At 35.5% G+C, this 22,857-nt stretch overlaps 1 protein-coding gene and 2 long non-coding RNA genes across 3 annotated transcripts; 1 reads left to right on the top strand and 2 right to left on the bottom strand.

Annotated features, from left to right (window-relative positions):
* Positions 1 to 435: 435 nt before the first annotated feature.
* On the bottom strand, positions 436 to 2,363 carry LOC130461134 (uncharacterized). Its single transcript, XR_008921515.1, has 3 exons — positions 2,223 to 2,363; positions 1,858 to 2,112; positions 436 to 1,107 (listed from the first exon to the last, which is right to left on the bottom strand). It is a non-coding gene; the product is annotated as an uncharacterized lncRNA (long non-coding RNA).
* Positions 2,364 to 7,967: 5,604 nt separating this feature from the next.
* LOC130461164 (uncharacterized) lies at positions 7,968 to 9,895 on the bottom strand. Its single transcript, XR_008921554.1, has 3 exons — positions 9,755 to 9,895; positions 9,390 to 9,644; positions 7,968 to 8,639 (listed from the first exon to the last, which is right to left on the bottom strand). It is a non-coding gene; the product is annotated as an uncharacterized lncRNA (long non-coding RNA).
* Positions 9,896 to 12,117: 2,222 nt separating this feature from the next.
* On the top strand, positions 12,118 to 21,920 carry LOC110805025 (uncharacterized). The gene is made up of 12 exons (XM_022010622.2): positions 12,118 to 12,406; positions 12,539 to 12,654; positions 13,282 to 13,311; positions 13,436 to 13,569; positions 13,740 to 13,919; positions 14,044 to 14,107; positions 14,209 to 14,316; positions 16,609 to 16,762; positions 18,711 to 18,800; positions 19,044 to 19,099; positions 20,450 to 20,507; positions 21,539 to 21,920. Exons 1-12 carry the CDS (start codon positions 12,325 to 12,327, stop codon positions 21,724 to 21,726), a joined length of 1,260 nt encoding a protein of 419 aa, XP_021866314.2. The 5' UTR covers positions 12,118 to 12,324; the 3' UTR covers positions 21,727 to 21,920.
* Positions 21,921 to 22,857: the final 937 nt, after the last annotated feature.

The following is a 22,857-nucleotide window of genomic DNA, read 5'->3' as shown; positions in this document are numbered from 1 at the left end:
GATGCATCATCGTCAAACCTGTAGATGGGCAACGCTTATTGATCCTTAGAGACTGCTCACCAAAGATGGGTCATCACAGGATCAATAAGGCATAGCCATGATCAACACACACAAACAAAGCACGTAATCAGCAAAGCTGAGTACTACATACTAAAACAACAACAATCCTAGCATGATACTAATAAATATAAGTAAGGACAGACAAAACATAATAAATTGACGATTATACTTGACTAGACTAAGCTAGGCTTAATAACCATAATATTATTTTAGTTGAAATAGACAATGGACCGAGTTGACCATCCAGAAGTCTTCACTAAGGAAGACGAGGTACGGGCGCGACTCCGTAACCTCAGTGACCTGCGATATCGAGGAACGTTTAAATAAAAATAGGACACGGTGATCAATCCGGTCCCAAAAAAGGCCATGGGCTACCACCATGAACCCCAACTCCTGTTTGTCCGTCACTTCAGACGTGCACAGTCTAAAGCTATTGCTATTCAGTTTCACTTTACATGATTTACAAATTGAGATTCCGTTATGACTCAACCATTACATAAGACAGACAATTCACATTTGTTCACAACTGTTTTTATCTTGGAATTAAGTAAGTGATCATAAAAGCATCAATCAAGACTCATTCCAACTTAACCAACCTTTCCTTTAACCATGAGCAACCCTGTATATGGGCATAAAGTTTCAACTTACTAAACAAGGTCCTCCGCCCTTATAAAGTAGTGAAAAGATAGAAAGGGAACAACAACCAATTGATCCAACCCAATCATATAGAATAATCTAGTGTTCCCAACCAACATGTTTGTATCAAACATCCATACTAACATGTTACAGTTCTTATAGTGCAAAATAAGTTCAATAAGTTTGTCCAACAGTATTAAACATGCACATTCAATATAACCCAGTTCGTCCATAATATCAACATCACCAAGTTCAACAATAATATCAACATAACCAAGTTCAACAACAAGATTCAACATGGTTTCAACAATTAGCACACGTTCCAAGCACACAGGTATGTACGTACCTTGTGTAAACAAACTGATAGGCCACCTTAACACTTTCAAAAGTCGCCTAGAGAGAATTATCCGCCTAAAACAACCAACAAATAATCCCAATCAATTTCTAATCATTGACAACCATAATAAAGCATTCTAAATGCATCCTAAGCATATTTAGAATATTCTCCAATATCGAAACTTAACTAATTAACCTCCAAGCATAATAATAATAATTATATTAAGGATCCTAAATCTTAAACTTCCATAAATTTTCCTTTTTAAATTTCCAGCAATCTAAAATAATTAAAAGCTTGCTCAAAATATATTCAACATCTTTAAAATCATAAAAATAATAACTTTAATAATATATAATCATTATATTATGATTTAAAGCCATTAAAACCTCAAAAGTCGCACTTTACTACTTAAAGGCACTAATTTAACCAATATAATATAATCTGAAAATTAGTAACTTTATTATATAATTCGTATAATCTGAAATCTATAATTTGAATCATAAAACTATAACTTTAATTCAAGAAAACATAATTCGAATTAATAAAACATGATTAAAATCATAAAAATCATAACTTTAATAATTCATAAACATCCTACCATGATTTAAAATCAATAAATCCTTAAAAATTAATTCTTTAAATAATTCAAATTTTCGTTTCAAATAATTCATGAAATCTGAAAATTAACAATTCACTCATTCAACATTAAAATCTGAAATTCAAAACTAAATCATAAAAATCATAAATTTAATTCAACCAAAACATAAATTAAATTAATAACATATGATTAAAACATTTAATTTACTTAGGGTTTAAGAAATAACCAAATAAGGAGAGAAGAGTGGGCGGCCGGCGGTCAGAGGCACGGCGGCGCGAGCGGTTGCGGTTGGGCTGGCTGCTGTCGTGGGCGACGGTGCACGAGGTGGTCGACGGTTGGTGGTGAAGCAAGCAAAGAATAAAGGGGATTGACGTGAGGAGGGAGAGCAAGAAGCAACGATGGTGCAGCACGCCGGTGGTGGTTGACTGCGGAGGTGGAGAACGGTGGTCGGCCGCGGGGCACGGTGGTCGTGCGGTGGTGGCTGACCCGAGGAATAAACAACGAAGTTAGGAGCGAAAGAACAATAGAAAGAAAAAGAGAACGAAAGGGGAGAAGGAGGACGAAGCAAGAGAGGGAGAAGGAGGTAGTTACCGGCCGGAGGAGAACGCCGGTGGTGGCTGCGCGGCGGCTATGCGACGGCTGGAGCAAAAGAGGCTTGAGAGTTTTTCTTTTCCTTTTCTACGTGCAGTGAGAGGGGAAGAAGGATGGAGGGTTTCTTTTTTTTTTTTTTTCTTTGGTTTCACGTGAAACATAGAGAAGAGAAGGGGGGTGTTTTGTTGGGTTTATTGGCTTGGGCTTTGCCCAATTGAGCTAGGAGTAGTATTTAGTTTTAGAATTTGAATTCAACACTGTTTAGTATTGTTTCCTAATTTCAATCGAACGGAATTTCGTAATTCAAATTCGTTTTAACTTAAAATTCTAAAATCATTTTCGATTTCGTAAATCGTTGAAAATATTAAAATGTAATAAATAAATACACGTTAATTATATATTTATTACTAAAGTTCATAAATTCTATTTAAATATAAATAATATACGTTAAAATATATTAATAAAATTTATAAATTTACGGGGGATTACAATCTACCCCTCTTAAAAGAAGTTTCGTCCCGAAACTTGACACGAAATTTCCCACATTTTCCCCAAAAGTTTTTAACTTATTCTTACTAGAGAAGTACTTGTGCCACCTATGTGCACTCTTTTGTCAACTCAAAGCTGTTTGTGTTACTCATGAACACCTTTTCTTATGCGGGGAGTCTATTTGCTTTGCCTAAATTTGTAAAATTTGCTAAAATAAGCATAAAATGCATAAAAATACCATAAAAATAGGTAAAAAGCGCGAATTTCTATCGCATTCTACCCCTCTTAAAGAAAACGAGTTACGCCCTCGTAACTCATCCCAGGGAATGACTTTGGATATTTATACTTCAACGAATCATGCCCCCAAAGCTGTATTTTCACTAAAATCGTAGCAAGTGGGATTTCTACACTTCTTTCTACACAATGCCTCAACAGTTTCCATCTTAAAGCTCATATAGTAACTATTGTTGCAAGAAATTCAATCGACTCTAGGTGGTTTTCCCAATTACCCTTAAAGTCAATAACACGGGTTTTCAACATAAATTTCGTTAGTAATCTCAATCTGTCTATCGGTTGCAGGGTGGAAAGCAATATTCATTTTTAATGTTGTCCCCAAGATTCAACTGGACCTTATTGCAAAAATTTCAGCCTTTTTGTTCTCGGTAAGGATCTTACATATTTCCCCACAAAGGTAATGTCTCCAAATCTTCAAAGAGGACACAATAAAGTTAGCTCTAGGTCATGGGTAGGGTAATTAGCTTCATAAGGTTTCAATTGACGCGACAACAGCTGCGGAGGTCAAACGCTCTTTTAAAATCTAGAAAGCTTTCTCCCATTTCTCACTCCACTCGAATTTTGATTCCTCCTTCAACAAGTTGGTCAATGGTTTTGCTCCCTTCGAAAAGTATTTCACAACCTCCTATAATGGTCATCTAGGCTTAGAAAACTTCAAGTATCGGACACGTTCTTTGGAGTAGGTCACTCACTCACAGCTTGAATCTTAACAGGATCTACAGAAATTCCTTCTGTTCAACTTTTCCTTGTTACCGACCCTCATTACGCTTTTCATGGGTGTATAACTTTTGGGCTTAACTCTTAGCTCTTGCACCAATTCATGTATTTCTTTTCATCCTTTCCAGACAACAATGATTTCTAACGATCCTGGACCACTCAAATCTTCTCTTAAATTTATTCCCTTACGTAACATAGTTCTCAATCAATTTAGTCCTTCACTTTTCCGTCGGTGTCACTTATACACATATGACTTCAAGATTTGTGTACTTCATTTAATAAAACTAGATTCTTCCTAAGCGTCTCCAAATAATCCTCAAGTGCTTGTCATGCTCTTTCTCATTCCTTGAATAAATAGGGATATCATCAATAACATCATAACGAACTTAATTCGGAATACGTAGAAAATCTTATCCATCAAATCCATAATTATGGTAGGTGCATTGGTTAACCCAAAAGACATTATTCTAAACCCATAATGACAATAACGAGTCCTAATGAGGTCTTAGTCCCTTATCAGCTATCCTCAATTGGTGATACTTCAAACACAAATCAGTCTTCGAGAACACACTCGCCCAATTCATTGATCCAATATGTCATCTATTCTAGGCAAATGATACTTGGAGTTTAGCTCCCTAAATTCGATGCATAATTCCATACTCTTATCTTTCTCCTTAATAAACAACACATGAGCTCCTCACGGTGACGCACTAGGCCTAACATACTCCTTAACGAAACAACTATTGCGATTGTGTCCTAATTAGATCATTTATAGGTGTCGTTTCAGGATTTAACTCTATAGTGAACTCAAATGCTCTAGCTGGTAACATACTTGCAATTTCACTCGGAAACACATCAATGAATCCACTCACAATGGCAACATCCTTGATTTCCACTCCAACTTCTTTACCCACTTCTAACACACTGCAGAAAAATAGTTCACACTCCTTATTCATCAAGTCCTCACTTGCATTACAGAAAAAAACTAAAGGTTTTTGGACTTCTCAAAACATCTATACGAGGTCAATCTTCCAATATGGTTCCTTAAATTTACTTTCTGAATTTCACAGTACGTCTATCTTAGCCTTGTACAAATTTAGCCAATCCCATCACGAGGTTTATCAATTATTGTGCCTTTTGCTTTCTCATTAAAGGAGTTTCCTTAAGGCAGTAACAACGAAGCCCAATTGAATCTCTCAACAGCGCTAAGTCTAACCCCATTTTCTCTCCACCACAAATCAGCCTCATCTTCCAAGTACAGTACAACTTGACCCACTCTCCTGTTCTCAAGACAGTTCACATCCCTAAACAGTTTCTCAAACTCTCTAACCTAGTTCTCTAAAAAGGTAGGATCAGCTTGCCCCTTAAAGTATGGTGACTTAACTTTGGCTAGTCTCTTAAACATGTCCCCAGCAGAATCGGGACGTTCAATTCTCTCTTGGATCATCTTTTCCGTCAAGAGGCGAATAGCAACAACTAAGTCATTATTGTTGGTCATTCTATAACACGACCTGAAATTAATACACTCTATATCTTAGGTTCTAAACATCACTTACATGTCATTCTATATCAAGAAATATTTACTTTGACCATAGAGATCGCCTCAATAAACAATATTCACATAAAATCATTTACGAAGGCACGACAATCGTTTACGGAGGGCAACGATCGTCTACAAGATGCAATAATCATTGAAAAATAATCATCCTCAATAATTCACGAAAGGCATTCACACGCTGCACATAAGGCATAACATTTTGAATCATATTGGTCATGGGGGTCTAGATTGGCCCTCACTTCCTTTATGTACTCAAATCATTTAATATTATTGTGGCAATTAAATTGACCCACAATTCACATTGAGTATGCAAACAATAAAGAATTAATCCCTAACGTACTACCTAGGGGTTGGGGTATTATGGAATCCTCAAAATAAAATAAAGAATAATTCCTTGAAAATTTTAACTTTTATTGCTAACTCCATAAAGGTTTATTACATCCTTCAAAATAATAACGAACATTTCAAACTTCAATAAACTTTAACCTTAAACTGTTGTAGCTTTGCTACTTATTCTTTAAAACATAAAAGAGCTAATTAACTATTTATGACTTCAAAATATTTGTGGCCTCTTGCCTATCCATTGCTCCTGAAACTTGCGGAGTGACATTTAGATCTCAAGATCATCAAACTCTTCCTCAGGGTCTTCATCTTCTTCCATATCTTCATCTTGATTAGGCTCATTTGCCACCTGCTGCTCACTTTCGAGATCTGCATCTGAATCACTAGAAATTTCAATGGTTGGCTCATGAGTCACTAGGTTAGGATTCTCTGCCTCAACACCTACATTCTCACTCTCCACGGCTACATCATTTTCCTCTAGGTCATTATTTACACTTACTCCCATAGGTTCTTCTGTAACTGCATCTCCAACATGACTCCCTACGATTTTACCGTCTCTAAACCCACTTTCTGCCGCCTCAATAATGGTGGTCAGAATTTCTGAATCATATTTCCATCTACCATCCCAAGTCCCATATTTAGCCAGGTTTGGAGTTCCATTATCAGAATGCATGTCTTTAAACTTTTCCTTGAGTTCTAGGTATGGAAATTTGTTAGGTAAGCAATTAATGATAGTAGCTGCTATGATATCCTTTCTCATTAAGATAGGTTGCCCTTGAACTTTAGCATAATATTCACATCCAAACATGATTTTCTTCACGTAAATATCTGGGGTTTCTATATCAAGTTTCTCGAAGGATCCTATGTTGGTGTACTTGGAAAGAAACATTTTATTCCTGAAATAAACAATTCCATGTCTCACTAACGTTTTTCCAACCAAATCATAGACAAAGTTCAATAACGCAATAAATTTGGTGGAAGCAAACAATTCTTTATGCACATTTAAATGTAACACTTAAACAATTAGTACACGAACGTTCATAACAATCAATTTCTAATGCTAGCGTTGACTAGCCATTAATGCACATGTAATTCTATCTTATATGCCCTTCTTATACTACCCATCTCTCATAAGCTAAAGCATTGAAATAATTTAAATATTAAGGTAAAAGGACGCTAATATAATAACATAAATAAAAATATAAAATAAATAAAGTAAAATAAATTAAGGAAATGCGTAGCGAATAAATTAGAAAATAAAGTTATTAATTCGAAAAAGATTATATTTTCTTATAACGAATTCTAACTCTTGAAACAACTAAAAAAATGTACTCATTTTTTTTTTTTTTTTTTTTGAATAATAAATAATAAGAAAAATAAAAATGTCGAAAGTATCACTTTAACTTGAATAATAATTTGATTTCGAACTTAAATAAGAAATATCATATACTTTCAAACAAGATAAAAGGAAATCGGCCCCCCAAAAAAAAGTACCAATTTTTTTTTTTGAACACTATAATACGTAGAAGCTCGATTTTTAAGAAATTTATTTTAAATAACTAGATAGTTAGGCGCCTAAAATTTTATTAAAGTAAAACCTTAGCCTCTGATACCACTTTGTAACACCCCGACAATTCTCCCTTTTCTAAAATAACCTTTTTATATAAAACGTAGAGAATTATCAAGGCATTATCGCCCGTGTGAAAACGTACGGCTTATTCAGAATTTTGCAGCGGAAAACATAAAACCAACTTTTAGGTTCATAAGTAATCTTATTACATATTAGGTCCAAAACCAATTAACTGAAATAAGGAAATACGAATAGTACGACAAATTTCAAATCCAAGTTAACAAATTAAATCACTTAATTAAACGAATAGAACTACAAGCTCTCTAATCCCGATCCCAATGATGCATCATCGTCAAACCTGTAGATGGGCAACGCTTATTGATCCTTAGAGACTGCTCACCAAAGATGGGTCATCACAGGATCAATAAGGCATAGCCATGATCAACACACACAAACAAAGCACGTAATCAGCAAAGCTGAGTACTACATACTAAAACAACAACAATCCTAGCATGATACTAATAAATATAAGTAAGGACAGACAAAACATAATAAATTGACGATTATACTTGACTAGACTAAGCTAGGCTTAATAACCATAATATTATTTTAGTTGAAATAGACAATGGACCGAGTTGACCATCCAGAAGTCTTCACTAAGGAAGACGAGGTACGGGCGCGACTCCGTAACCTCAGTGACCTGCGATATCGAGGAACGTTTAAATAAAAATAGGACACGGTGATCAATCCGGTCCCAAAAAAGGCCATGGGCTACCACCATGAACCCCAACTCCTGTTTGTCCGTCACTTCAGACGTGCACAGTCTAAAGCTATTGCTATTCAGTTTCACTTTACATGATTTACAAATTGAGATTCCGTTATGACTCAACCATTACATAAGACAGACAATTCACATTTGTTCACAACTGTTTTTATCTTGGAATTAAGTAAGTGATCATAAAAGCATCAATCAAGACTCATTCCAACTTAACCAACCTTTCCTTTAACCATGAGCAACCCTGTATATGGGCATAAAGTTTCAACTTACTAAACAAGGTCCTCCGCCCTTATAAAGTAGTGAAAAGATAGAAAGGGAACAACAACCAATTGATCCAACCCAATCATATAGAATAATCTAGTGTTCCCAACCAACATGTTTGTATCAAACATCCATACTAACATGTTACAGTTCTTATAGTGCAAAATAAGTTCAATAAGTTTGTCCAACAGTATTAAACATGCACATTCAATATAACCCAGTTCGTCCATAATATCAACATCACCAAGTTCAACAATAATATCAACATAACCAAGTTCAACAACAAGATTCAACATGGTTTCAACAATTAGCACACGTTCCAAGCACACAGGTATGTACGTACCTTGTGTAAACAAACTGATAGGCCACCTTAACACTTTCAAAAGTCGCCTAGAGAGAATTATCCGCCTAAAACAACCAACAAATAATCCCAATCAATTTCTAATCATTGACAACCATAATAAAGCATTCTAAATGCATCCTAAGCATATTTAGAATATTCTCCAATATCGAAACTTAACTAATTAACCTCCAAGCATAATAATAATAATTATATTAAGGATCCTAAATCTTAAACTTCCATAAATTTTCCTTTTTAAATTTCCAGCAATCTAAAATAATTAAAAGCTTGCTCAAAATATATTCAACATCTTTAAAATCATAAAAATAATAACTTTAATAATATATAATCATTATATTATGATTTAAAGCCATTAAAACCTCAAAAGTCGCACTTTACTACTTAAAGGCACTAATTTAACCAATATAATATAATCTGAAAATTAGTAACTTTATTATATAATTCGTATAATCTGAAATCTATAATTTGAATCATAAAACTATAACTTTAATTCAAGAAAACATAATTCGAATTAATAAAACATGATTAAAATCATAAAAATCATAACTTTAATAATTCATAAACATCCTACCATGATTTAAAATCAATAAATCCTTAAAAATTAATTCTTTAAATAATTCAAATTTTCGTTTCAAATAATTCATGAAATCTGAAAATTAACAATTCACTCATTCAACATTAAAATCTGAAATTCAAAACTAAATCATAAAAATCATAAATTTAATTCAACCAAAACATAAATTAAATTAATAACATATGATTAAAACATTTAATTTACTTAGGGTTTAAGAAATAACCAAATAAGGAGAGAAGAGTGGGCGGCCGGCGGTCAGAGGCACGGCGGCGCGAGCGGTTGCGGTTGGGCTGGCTGCTGTCGTGGGCGACGGTGCACGAGGTGGTCGACGGTTGGTGGTGAAGCAAGCAAAGAATAAAGGGGATTGACGTGAGGAGGGAGAGCAAGAAGCAACGATGGTGCAGCACGCCGGTGGTGGTTGACTGCGGAGGTGGAGAACGGTGGTCGGCCGCGGGGCACGGTGGTCGTGCGGTGGTGGCTGACCCGAGGAATAAACAACGAAGTTAGGAGCGAAAGAACAATAGAAAGAAAAAGAGAACGAAAGGGGAGAAGGAGGACGAAGCAAGAGAGGGAGAAGGAGGTAGTTACCGGCCGGAGGAGAACGCCGGTGGTGGCTGCGCGGCGGCTATGCGACGGCTGGAGCAAAAGAGGCTTGAGAGTTTTTCTTTTCCTTTTCTACGTGCAGTGAGAGGGGAAGAAGGATGGAGGGTTTCTTTTTTTTTTTTTTTCTTTGGTTTCACGTGAAACATAGAGAAGAGAAGGGGGGTGTTTTGTTGGGTTTATTGGCTTGGGCTTTGCCCAATTGAGCTAGGAGTAGTATTTAGTTTTAGAATTTGAATTCAACACTGTTTAGTATTGTTTCCTAATTTCAATCGAACGGAATTTCGTAATTCAAATTCGTTTTAACTTAAAATTCTAAAATCATTTTCGATTTCGTAAATCGTTGAAAATATTAAAATGTAATAAATAAATACACGTTAATTATATATTTATTACTAAAGTTCATAAATTCTATTTAAATATAAATAATATACGTTAAAATATATTAATAAAATTTATAAATTTACGGGGGATTACAGATCGATTCTAATTTGGACATGATCTGGACATACCGGTTTTGATATGGACATAATTGTTCTGACTTGGACATTACTTGGACACATGTGTTCTGATCTGGATAGATTGGTTCAGATTTGGACATAATTTGTACATACCGATTCTGATTTGGACATGATCTGTACATATCGATTCTAATCTGGACATGAGTTGTACAGATCGATTCTGATCTGGACATGATTTGCACCTACCGATTCTGATCTGGACCAGTGTATAGAAAAGTACAAAGCGCACTAAAGAGATATGAGCCCTATAGCTTAAGCGCAAAGGGCAAGCGCAAGACGAGCGCTTCATCGAAGTGAAGCACACTTTTTAAGAATATATATATATATATATATATATATATATATATATATATATATATATATATATATATCTTACTAAAACAATCACGAAAATATATAAACATCAGATTTTCTTCCAAATACATATTACTCTTTTTTTTTACAAAAGTAAAGCATATAGCATAGTGTTTATCCAGAAGTTAGGGTCGACTGTTGTGACTATTGTCTTCTTCTTTTCTTCTTTTTCCTTTTCTTTTGGACTCTTGGTCTACTTTCTATTATTAAGGATTAATAGGGAGTGGTCCAAAACACAATAACGACATATAAAAAAAGCTTTCAACGTAAAGTAACAAAAAAATAAAAGAATTACAATGAAGCGCCAAAAAACGCGCTTTTTGCGCTTCGCGGGCTTCATGCGCTTAATCACAAGAGCTTCGCTCAGACCTCATTAAGCGTTTTTCCCTAGATATTCGAGCTTCAGGGCTTAAGAGCGCTTTTAAAAAAAAAATTGGACATAAAGGTTCTGATCTCAACATGATGGTTCTAATCTTTACATGATCTGCACATACCGATCATACCAGTTCAGATCTGGACATATTAGTTCAGCTCTGGACATGATCTGTATATATAAGATCTTATTTAGATATGAGATATATAGATCGGTTCTGATATAGACATGAGATGTACAGATTGGTTCTGATCTGGACATGATCTGCACATACCGATCATACCGGTTCTGACATACCAGCTATGATCTAGATATATCGGTTTATATATCTGGACATGATCTGCATAGATCGGTTCTGATATGGACATGATTTGTATAGATCAGTTCTGATATGGACATGATTTGTACAAATCTAGATATGATATGTATATATCAGTTTTGATCTGCACATATCGGTTATGATGACATGATCTGTAAAGATTGGTTATGATCTGGACATGATCTATATAGATCGGTTATGATCTAGACTTATCAATACTCTGGACATGATCTATATAGATTGGTTATGATATGGACATATCGATATTCTTGACATGATCTATATAGATCGATTCTGATCTGGACATGCTATATACAAATCAGTTATGATTTGGACGTGATATAATTAGACCGATTTTGATATGGACATATCGGTTTAGATCTAGAAAACAACATTTTTCTTATTAAAGCAATAATAGTAATAACAATAACAATAACAATAACAATAACAACAACAATAATAATAATTTTTTTTTGATAATAAGGCAAAATTGTCAAAAAGTACCTTCTTTTGCCTCGCTTTGTGAGTTAGTACCTTATATTTTCAGTTCGGCCAAATAGTACATTGAATTAAAAAACTTGTTTTAAAAATGGTACCTTGTTGAAACATTCCGGCCAAAATCACAATTTTTCGGTGCGACTAGATAAATTTATTGGCCATAAATCGAAATTGAGCGAACCCAATCCGAAACGACCTAACCTGAAATCAACCCGATTTATAATTCACTCAAGTCGGACATGAGCCAAATTGATTTAATCTGAACCCAATACAAACAACCAGATTCCAACTGGTTGAGTAGTCAACCTGGACAACCTATGTAAATCTCAATCGGTCAGTCCAACCCGCCAAAAAAAGTCTTAAACCCTTCCATTTGGGCCTCCCAGTATCCGCATTTCTAATAAAACCGCCGACGGTGGTGCCGTAAACCTGCTCAGCGCCGCCACCTCCTCCTCAACCTCCAGCTCTTCCGTCCACCCAACCACCTACAGAGATGCCGCGAACAACCACAATCGACTGCCCAGGCTGCCCCCCACTAAGAGCCCTAACTTTCGACGTACTCGGCCTTGTTAAAGGTACTAACTATTCTCTAATTAACGCACTCTTTTAGCTTAATGTTCTTGCAATTCATTCATTTTATGGTATTCCTTAGCATTTCTCTCTTGTTTAAATTTTTACAATTATTTATTTTTGCTATTGTAATTCAGTAATTGAAGCTCGGAGTAAGCAAGACGGTGTTGCGAAAGTTGTAGAGAGGTGGGGTGACCCTGATTCCTCCAAAGGTGTCCTTGCCGCTTCTATCAATGACCGGAAATCTAACCCTGTATGACATTTTACTACCTATCTTTGTTTGTAACATTGCTGATTTTTTTTTTTTACATATTTGTGTGTTTTTGTAAATTCTATGAATTGGTATGAGTATTTATCATTTTGGGCTCTGTTTTGTGTTTGCAAAAGTCTAATGGTGCGTGTTTCTGCTTGATAATGTAATTTTCAATGCGTTTTTAGGACTGTATTTTTGCTATACCTGCTAACTTTCTGATTAGTGTTATAGACTTATAGTGCAATGTTTGTCGTGGATGCCAACTAACTTAGTTTGTTACAACGTCGGGTGTAGTACCCAAATTGAATCCTGTCTACGTCATTGCACTTTGTGGCTCTGTCTACGTTAAAGAAAATAATATCAAATTAGAGCATGTTTGACATTTAAGCTTACACAACGCCCGTCCTGCTTTAGTTGTCAATTTGTCACTTCAAGTGACATCAATGGACATGACAGTTCATTTGGATGGAGGGAGTAGCATTTATAGGGGGCTATGGCATGCCATATTTTTATTTGTCTGGTGCAACATGCTCATACGCGTTAATTTTATATAGAAAATTGTTGATTGTACTTAATAGTATCTATTCTATTAAATAATCTTCTAATCAGTGTTATTAATTGTTGCAGTTACTAGCGGTTGCCAGGAAAAATGGCGCAGTAAGTTGCTTCCTACCCATGTCAGCACCAATGTAATTGGTGTAGCATGCATATCATGTATTTATGTTCTAAGCTCATAATTCTTGATGCATGTTTTCTGTGTGTGTGCTATTGTACTATGCAGATTGAAGTCCTAAGTCCGGTCACTGGAGAGTTGTGCTTCTCAATTTCGGATGATGGTGGTGATGCTTCTCCAGTAGATGACCCAATTGCTGGATTGCATTTATTTAAAAAGCAAACGGTGGAGTCACCTTCGAGGTATTTCATGTAAACTGTTTATTATATTGTGATATAAGAGCAGGGGAAGAAGTTTTACTTTTCTGTTGTTTATTGTATAGTTGCTGTATAGTTTTATGTATGAGTTAGTACGGAGTGGACTTTATGGTGGTGTTAAATAAACCTTATCTCTGGGTCTCATGTCTAACTAGGTCCTGCACCGTGCTTACCTGTACAACTAAAGGGAAAGCAAGCTTGAGGAGGGTTGAAGATTTCGATTCACACACTGGTTCTGTTTCTTGTGCAACTCCAGAAACATGGAGTGTGTGTGGTTCTGGTGCGATTTGCTGCTCTAAAGTACATGCTGACGAAGGCTACTCTATGTTTGGAGGGTAAGCCTTTTGCTTCCAGAAATACATTATTTAAAAATATTAAATCTTTTTCTGTTTGCTTGCATGCAAATCAAGCTGGTTTTTATGTGTATTGATGTGCTGTAACTTCTATGATTCTATTTAGGAAAGGCGTTGAAGTTAACATGTGGGATCTGGAGAAGACTAGTAAGATTTGGAGTGCAAAATCTGTAAGCTTTCAAATAGTTTGTTAAATCAATTCTGGACACTGCAAACCTGCTGTTTCCCAAAGCAGACAGAAATTTTCAGTATTATTGTTATGCTTTTGCAGCCCCCAGCCAATAACCTTGGAATTTTCACTCCAACTTGGTTTACATCATTGACCTTCCTTAGCAAGGATGATCATCGCAAGTTTGTGGCTGGTACCAGCAACCATCAGGTAATATTCAGCTGCTGAAAATTCTTGTTCTCAGTTGTTTGAGGCAAAAGTGGTCCTTATTAAGACCTTGTTTAGTTTATTAACTTATATGGAATTAGAAGTTCCCTATATAGCGAATTTCCTAGGAGTTAGGGCAGGAAGGGGGGGTGGGGGTGGTAGTTGTGGAACTTCAGAGGTTTCCTTACATGAATTATATGTTTACCATGAAAAGGTAGCACTTCCGCTATTTAGGATTATGTAGTAACTTTTTGTTTAGTTTTTTGGATGTAGATTTATCATAAAACAACATTCATGGATTTCTGACCTACATCTGTAAATTTCTTGGATTTTGAGTGATACTCCATAACCTTTCGGAAGACCTTAGTTTTAAAAGGAGTGATGCAGGCGAAGGCGCACACCTGTATACGAGGCCCAACTTTTTATATTTATATTTTACTTTTTTTTGTAATAAAATTTAGTAAAAAACGCTCAAATATAAGTTTAGTAGTAAATGCTTAAAATAAAACTTTTAAAAATCAGAAAAGAGGGGTAGCGTCACATGACCAGCAATAAGAAGAGGGGTTATCTGCACCTAAGTTTAATAAATCAAGGGCTTGCAACCTAGGAACTCTTTGTGCTGCTCGTCCATGATCGCATTCATTGAGCTTTGGACCCTTGGTGGGTCCAGCCCCAAACTGATGAATAAGCTTGAGATAGCCAGGTTCTTATATAGTTATCCACTTATCTTTTTCACTCGATTTGAGCTTCTCATCATCTTGTAACATGGTCATAAAGAGGAGCTTGATACTTGGTACTTCTCATTTTGGAAATCCTTGCACCATTGCCGCCATTTTCAAGGATGTGAAAACAAAAGAAAAAGAAGAAAAAAGAAGAGCAGATTGATAAAGATAATGAAGAAGTAAATGAAGTAGAAGAGCACTTCGAAGAGAGAGAATGAAGATTGAAGAAGAGCATATCTAACTAGCCTAGACTGGCGACGACTTCCGATAGATCTCGTGCTGGAAGCTGCAGGGGAGGGGAGTGGTGGTCGGCATCCACTGTTGTAGCTGATAGGCTGTTGTACACTTGTCAAAAATAAAATCCTAATGATTCCTCCTAACAATATAGTATGGTAAGTAGGGTTGATCCACGGAAAAATGACTATTTTAATCTAGCTTTTAAGTATGGAGAAACTAACAAAGTCACGAATTTTTGATTGAATGTGTGAACTAATAAAATAGAAAGAGTTTCAAATAAAAAGACCTAGGGCAGTGGTTCACCATGTTTGTAGTTCAAAATCAATCAAAACATCATCAACAATTGAAGTAGGCAAAGTATCTAGAGAGCGAGTTAAGCCTACGTTCGGGTCTTTACACTCTCATTTCAACATATGCAATGCTGTCACTAACATAATCAGAATTGCTAGTTGTAGGTAAGCTTGTAAAAGTCGATCTTTCGATTCTCAACCCTATAAACATAATTTAATCAAACAATTGATCAGATTGCAAATATTAACAATATAAACCGAATCATCTAGAAGTATCAATGACTAGTCAAACCATCTATTCCCTACTTGATCCACAGCCCGTGAATTAGGGTTTTCCAACTAGGGGTTAAAATGAAGTTATTTCTATCAGTCGTGTCTTTTGCTCTAATTGGCGCTTTAAAGATTGGGTAATGTTTAATTTAATATGATTTTTTCTTTTTGAGTCAGAACTCTTCTTTTCGCCCATCTGAACAAAAGGCGTCCAAGGAGCTACTCCTAGCGCCTTGTTAAGTTGCGTTGAGGTGTGTGCCTGGTTGTACCTTTTGTATAAGGCTGCGCCTACGGAGCCTGGAGGCCCTGGATGCATCTTGTTGGGTGCGCCTTTTAAAACTAAGCTTAAGACCCTCTGGATGTATAATTGAGCATATGGAGAGTAGCTATAGTAAATTCCATTTAGGACTGCAAGCTATTTTTCTTTGCCTCCTCCACTCTTAAACTACCATTTCTTGTTTAATTATTGCTTTCTTCTAACTAATAACTTAAATGCTTCCCTGGAAAGATGCACACATTTTATTCTAACCACATACAGTAAAGAATCACCACTAAAGCTTTCAGCATCTTCTTAGTCATATTTAAGAGCTAATATTAATGACTTTTGTAGCATTACACTTCTGATCAGTGACAAAGAGCTAAATTATATTCTTAGGATGAAGTCTTACTGTCCTAGCGAAGTAAAATAGCCATTTACCTTGTTTGTGTGTAAGTTCTATTTTCTTTTTTTAATTTTTATTTTACCAGTAAGCTTATTTTTACTTTTGTCCGGCTAGGTTCGCCTCTACGATACATCAGCTCAGAGAAGGCCTGTGATATCCATTGATTTCAGGGAGACACCTATTAAATCAGTTGCAGAAGATTTAGATGGACATACTATATACGCAGGGAATGGTTCTGGTGATCTGGCTTCTTTTGACATTCGTACAGGTTTGATTTGAATATCTTTTTTTTTTTTTTTGTCTTTTGGCCTAAAATATTGTCGCAACAGTGGTTGGCTGATTAGTTGTATTTTAAGATAGAGTAGATATGGGTTGTACACAGCGTTGCATTTGGTTTGATTGAGTTCTACACTAGTGTTTCTTCCTTTACAAATTGATCTTAAAACATCAATAATGTGTAGAACATCAATAATTAGAGTAGATTCTTCCTTTTACTCTCTAATTTGTAGAACGTCAATTTAAAGAAAAGGAGAAAAGACCTGAATTTCCAAAGGAATTAAGTCACTGCTCTTGCATGTTAGATTCCATACAATTTGAGTTTAAATCTTTTGAGAAAGCATGACTGATCTCTCTAACATGAAGTAAAACGCAAATGTAAGATCTACGTAAAAAGGACAATACATCATAGTGGTTGCATGCATGAGAATAATCTAGATATTAAGAATTATTGAGGAAATTGGATATGGTATCAAGAAAGTTCAAGAGAAAAAAGTTGAGAGAGAGAGAGGGAGGGGGGGGGGGGGGGGGGGAGAGAGAGAGGGGTGAGAGAGAAAATATGATCTTTAGGGAAGAAAGAGCTGAAAAAATCCCAAAGGAAATGACGGTTGGTTGGGTAGGTAAATTATGTTTAGTTTTTTCTGTTCTTTTAAATAAGATTAATATGGAATAAGTTTTAAATATATGTGTCTTTTTATCCATTAAAAGAAAGTGATCCCCTGTTTTAAAATGTTCTTAGTTCTTACCATGTTATTATACAAATTAGGTGTTCAATTATTCAATAACTGTATAAGAATTTCTTATTTGAGAGAAGAGAAAAGAAGGCATCATCCTAAGGGGTTGTACCTTCTAGAAAGGGCTCTCCAACCTAGGTTCTGTTTCCCTACAAGAAAAAGTGAACTTCAGAGCAAATATGCAGAAACTAAACTCAACAAAACTCACTCATCTTATACTGCATCCATCCCTGATTCAACGATAAAACATACAGGAGCAAATTAACCAAAAACTAAACTAAAAACTCACCGATCTTGTACTGCCTCCATCCCGGATTCCACGATGTTACATACTTCCTCTTGTTTCACAAAGCATGCACCACTATGACTTTTAACATCATTCATATATATATATTAGTTTTTCCATATTATGTAAACTAATGTCATTATTTTAATTGTTGTCGGGTTAATCTCAATGTGTATTTTCAAAACATCAACTATTTATAATTTTTTCTACTAGATAGTAAAGTTATTAATGGTAAAAGTTGTACATTGGCAAGCGTGAAAGTCAAAATGATGCATGTATTGTGGAACGGAGGAAGTATATGATAGTCACGGTAAAAGCAGCCTTACACCTAACTTTCATCTCAGCATGAACCCAGTTCCAAATTCCTTGGATGAATAATAGTTTGGTTTCAGAAGTTCTGTTCCGATGGCTTCAAATGTTATTTCCTGTCGCGGCTGGCCAAGTACTTGCAATGCTTCTCAGCTTGCTATCCATCAAACCTTTCCCAAAAGAGGCTCCGGTCACCAGCAATATCATTTACACACCTTTCTAATCTTTAGCCAGCTAAGACCTCTTGAATACATTCGCTTATCAAATTCACATTAGAAATTTATATGTCCTGGATCTCAAGGCCACATTATAGGAAAAGATTTCCATTACTGAGCTCTACCGTCTCCTTAACCAGTCTTCTGTTCATAGTTTGGGTTCCTTCGACCTAGGTCTTATGTTATAGACAAAGAGTGAAATGTTAATAGTAGTCAAGTAAGCTCGATGATGTTTCCTGTACTTAAATCTTGGTATTTTTGGATCAATGACTTCAATCTTGATGCTGTTGTAGTCAATGTGTTACTGCAACGAAGTTTTGCAGGTATTACTGGCTTGCATGAGAGACTAAATCTGTTTCCTTTGTTGTTGTTGTTGTTGCTGTTGAATTGTGACAGGGAAGTTACTGGGGTGCTTTTTGGGAAAATGTTCTGGTAGTATCCGATCCATAACCAGGCATCCAGAGCACTCCGTTATAGCATCATGTGGTAACTACTTATTAATTTTTTTCTTCTATTTATTGATCAAACTTCTCTCTCTTTTCTGGCTATATTTTGTCATTAATATTTTCGTCTTAGCTGGAGGTGGATTTTATTTTTCTTATTTGTGTAACAAAATGTTAGCTCAAAGAGAGAGACGAGGTGCCCCCTCATTTTTGGATCCAAGATGTCCTTGAAATTGCTGTTTGCTGAATTCTTGTTTTAATTATTTAATATTCCCTTCTGAATCAGGGTTGGACAGTTATGTGCGCTTTTGGGATATAAATTCCAGGCAGCTTCTTTCTGCGGTAAGTTCTTTGTTGCCAGTTATATGATTTTGTCTGAAGGAGCGTCGGTCTTTTTTAAAGACTGACGGATTTCATGCATCACCAAGATAACTACCCTGTACAATGTTTTAATTTACCTGCAATCGGATCGTTACGTTTTCTCCATAGTCCATTCTGATCTACCTAGATCCATTGTAAAGTTTAGACTTCTCCCTAAAAAAAAAGCTAAGATCTTTGTTTCTGGAGTGTGTTCGAGGGGAAATAGGGGCACTAAACTCCAAATATAACTGTTGGTCTCCTTTCTTATTATTAGTTGTGTATTCGCTGCCTTCCAGCGACTCAAGCATTGTCGCCTTAAAGATGCTCCAAATAGCTGTAGAAACATTGAAGTTTTATCATGGTCCGTGAGTTTGTCCATTGCATGTAGCCTAAATTATTCTGGAATACTTTGAAAATGTGGCCACATGTGATTTATGGGGAAAAATTATGCACAAATATTGCTGTGTGCTTTTATGTTTTATGGTGGCCCTCTGGGCTGTAACTTATTTGGGTCTTCTGAGTGTAATGTGATATATGCTTTAGTGGCTGTGTTCTTTATGGTCAACTGCAAAGTGCAAACTTGGGAAGTAGTGACAAGTGACAACCAATCCCCATGTATTGTGTGAAGTGGGTTCAATGAGGTTAAAGCAGAGATTGACACACAACATTAAAATACCCTGTCTTCTCCTGATTTTTTCAGGGGTAAGCAAGTAGTGCCCATTGTGCGAATGAAACATGTTTCGCAAGTGGTTTCATAAGCTGATTGATTTGTGCTAGAAAAAGCTTGATGTTTATCATTGTGATCAAATGTCGCATATCGAAGACTATACTTCAGTTTTAGCATAAGAAATATTGCTGTGTCTTAAAATTCACGAAAGGGCTGCTTAATATTTCATGTTGATGTTGTGTTGACAATGTAAAGAAGACTAGGTGGTTTATTATCAAGCTGATGCTTTGATGGTGCTTCTACTTCGCATTTTGGCTGCCTCTGGCGAGAATTATAATGCAGTCAACATAAAAAAAATTCTCATCATCATGTTTGGTTATCAAGGAGGTTTAAATTATGTAACTTGCAATTATGATTGCACCTAACTATGCAGTTGTTTTGTTCTTGTTAACCCTGAAAAGTCAGATTACCATTTAGCAACTGTGCTATACCATACATGATACATCACAAACCTAGTAAATGTTGAAAATGGAGAAAGGACACATCTAGTCCCTTTATCAGGATTATTGCATTACATTACATTGTCATTACTTTAAAGTTTGAACCATTGCCACTTTTAGACCACATGTCTAAGTCATTGTTCATCATCTCTGATGCTGGTGCAGGTGTTTTTGAAGCAACATTTGACCAATGTGGTATTTGATTCAAACTTCTCTGATGAAGGTTAGTTTGTTCATTTCTTCAATGCTACTTTTTGATGCCTCTCAGTATGTTTCTTCCCGAGTATATAGTAGAAAGATTTAATGAGCTTGAGGAGGAACTCGTAACATGAAACTGATAAGAGATTGCAGGAGTACTTTGTACTGCTAGTGTCATGGTTAAGTTTTGCTTCTGCCATGGTGATTTTCTACCACTATGTTTCTGTCCTCAGCTGTATATTGAAATCTGTCCTTTAGCCTCTAATTTGTTAGTGTTGCAAATGATGCATCATCAATTAGTTTCTGCTTGATTCAGTTGTATGAGCCATTCATTTTTTCTTCCTTGCTATGAATCTTTGAATAGTCATATAGTTGTCAGAACCAGCGTCCTCGTGTCCCAGACCTGTTAGCTGAGGGGTCTATACTAGGCTTGTTGCAGACTGTACTTGTGTACAACTTAGTTGCAACTGGGATAATGATATTGATTAATTGATACATACATATTACATGAAATACTCCCTTTCTCGGATTGCCTATGGCTCACTAAAATAGTAAAATATTTCCTTTGTTTTTCAAAATTTTGGTGATCCACTAGGAATGATGGAAAAGGATTATTTATCTACACTTACGCTCTGTTTGGAAACAGACCGTAATAAGAACTACTAATAGCCAACAGTATCATGGTAATGGTATCAGTTTCTGTGTAATTTAGCAAGGAAAACCTCATGCTAAATTCTATGGTATTACTATTTTGTTTAAGTCTGTTTCTCATAAATGTTTATTCCCACACAATGCCACATCTAAGTGTTAGCAAGTGAGTTTGGAAATTTAAGAAGAAAAACACGTAGTTTGAAGTTACCGCCCGGACAGGTAGATAATGTTCAAGTAGCCTTGTCTATTGAGGAAAGAACATAACCAAGTAGTCCCTCCCCCTTTTTGTTTATCTGGTGAAACAATTTTCTTTTCTCCTAATAAGTGGTTTACCTGTTCGGTTTTCTCGCGATTAGCAGTTTGTATTTGTTGAAATAACTAGTTTTCGTTGCAATGATCGGACAGAAACACCAATAATTACTACAGATCCACCTAAAAATGAGATTCAAGTAAATGAGGAGCAACATCAAAACGATGAAGATGCACTGCCAGTGAAGAGGAAGAAAAAGGCTTCGAAAGAAAAGAGTGAGGTGAAGAAGAAAAAATCCAAGAAAGAGAAGAAAGTAAAGGGTGAGGTTCATGTTGATGAGTAATGTCATGGAAAGAAATGTATACACAGGTTTTGATATAGTGTCTCGTTGCTTACTTTCTGCACAATTTTTGCTAGATTACAATTAGATTTAAGTTTGGGTTTTTTTCGACTCTGTGTAAAATGATACCATCCATTTGTGAGCACTTTCATGGATCACTCTTTTACTCCAATTTCGGCAACTTTTATATTTGTGTCTATATTTGCATATTTTGAGAGTTTTCTATTAACTACTACTCCCTCTGTATTTTGTAGGAGTGACATTACCCTTTTCGGCCGTATTTATTAGAAGTCACACTTCTATGTTTTTGTAACTTTTCTACCCCTCCACCTTCTTATTATTTAATAAATTTAATTTCTTCTAGAGAATACCACTACAATAAACTCCTTCTCTAATTTGATTAAAATATTTTTCTCAATCATCTTTTTTCTATTTGTTTTATTACCCCCCATTTGCTTTATTATTTTTATTAGATTCAAATCTCATTCCTTATACGTGTGATAGTCGATGTGTGACTCATAATAAAATTCGGAGGAAGTACGTATGAAGAAAATTCCTTGGTTGTACCATGCCATGCTCATGGTATATATAGTACGTAGATATATTTGGAAGTCACAGGATTGAGCCACATCAACCATGAAATGCTTAAGAGTGACTAAAGCGAAGACCTGTGTAGATATGCTAGTTAATCCGTGAAAAGTGTTGGTTCAGTAGGATGTCCCTTCTCCTTACCTAGTTAAAAAAAAAAAAAAAAAAAAAAAACTATGAATATAAAAAAAAATTATACTCCATAATGATCAATAAAGCTCCACGTCAATATTTATCTTCATTACAATGTCTGAAATTTATATTGTATTCCACTTATATACTTTCCCCAAAATTTGTAAAGGAGTTTATCAAATCTCTACTTTCTATCAAAATTGTTCTTAATCGAGTACCCAAGTCATTCTCCTTGGATTGAGCTTATTACTCCTATGTGCACACTGCACGTGATGCGTGTTAAAACTTCAAAAAAAAAAAAAAAATGTACGATAATTTAGAGTATGTTTTATCTTATTTTGAGGAAAAATAAATTACGGTAAAAAATTCAAACAAGTGAAAATTAGGTGAATAAAACACACTCTTGTAATAAAT

This window comes from Spinacia oleracea, chromosome 5 (genome assembly GCF_020520425.1).
Source record: "Spinacia oleracea cultivar Varoflay chromosome 5, BTI_SOV_V1, whole genome shotgun sequence".
In the NCBI taxonomy this organism is placed as follows: domain Eukaryota; kingdom Viridiplantae; phylum Streptophyta; class Magnoliopsida; order Caryophyllales; family Amaranthaceae; genus Spinacia; species Spinacia oleracea.
Note: the sequence above shows the minus strand (reverse complement) of the source record. Positions and strands in the feature narration are given on the sequence as shown.

Excerpts from the sequence above, each read along its gene's own strand:
- LOC110805025 (XM_022010622.2), top strand. The coding sequence starts at position 12,325 with ATGCCGCGAACAACCACAATCGACTGCCCAGGCTGCCCCCCACTAAGA. Across the intron at positions 14,108-14,208 it reads AGATTTGGAGTGCAAAATCT|CCCCCAGCCAATAACCTTGG; the intron begins GTAAGCTTTCAA and ends ATGCTTTTGCAG. Across the intron at positions 14,317-16,608 it reads CTGGTACCAGCAACCATCAG|GTTCGCCTCTACGATACATC; the intron begins GTAATATTCAGC and ends TTGTCCGGCTAG.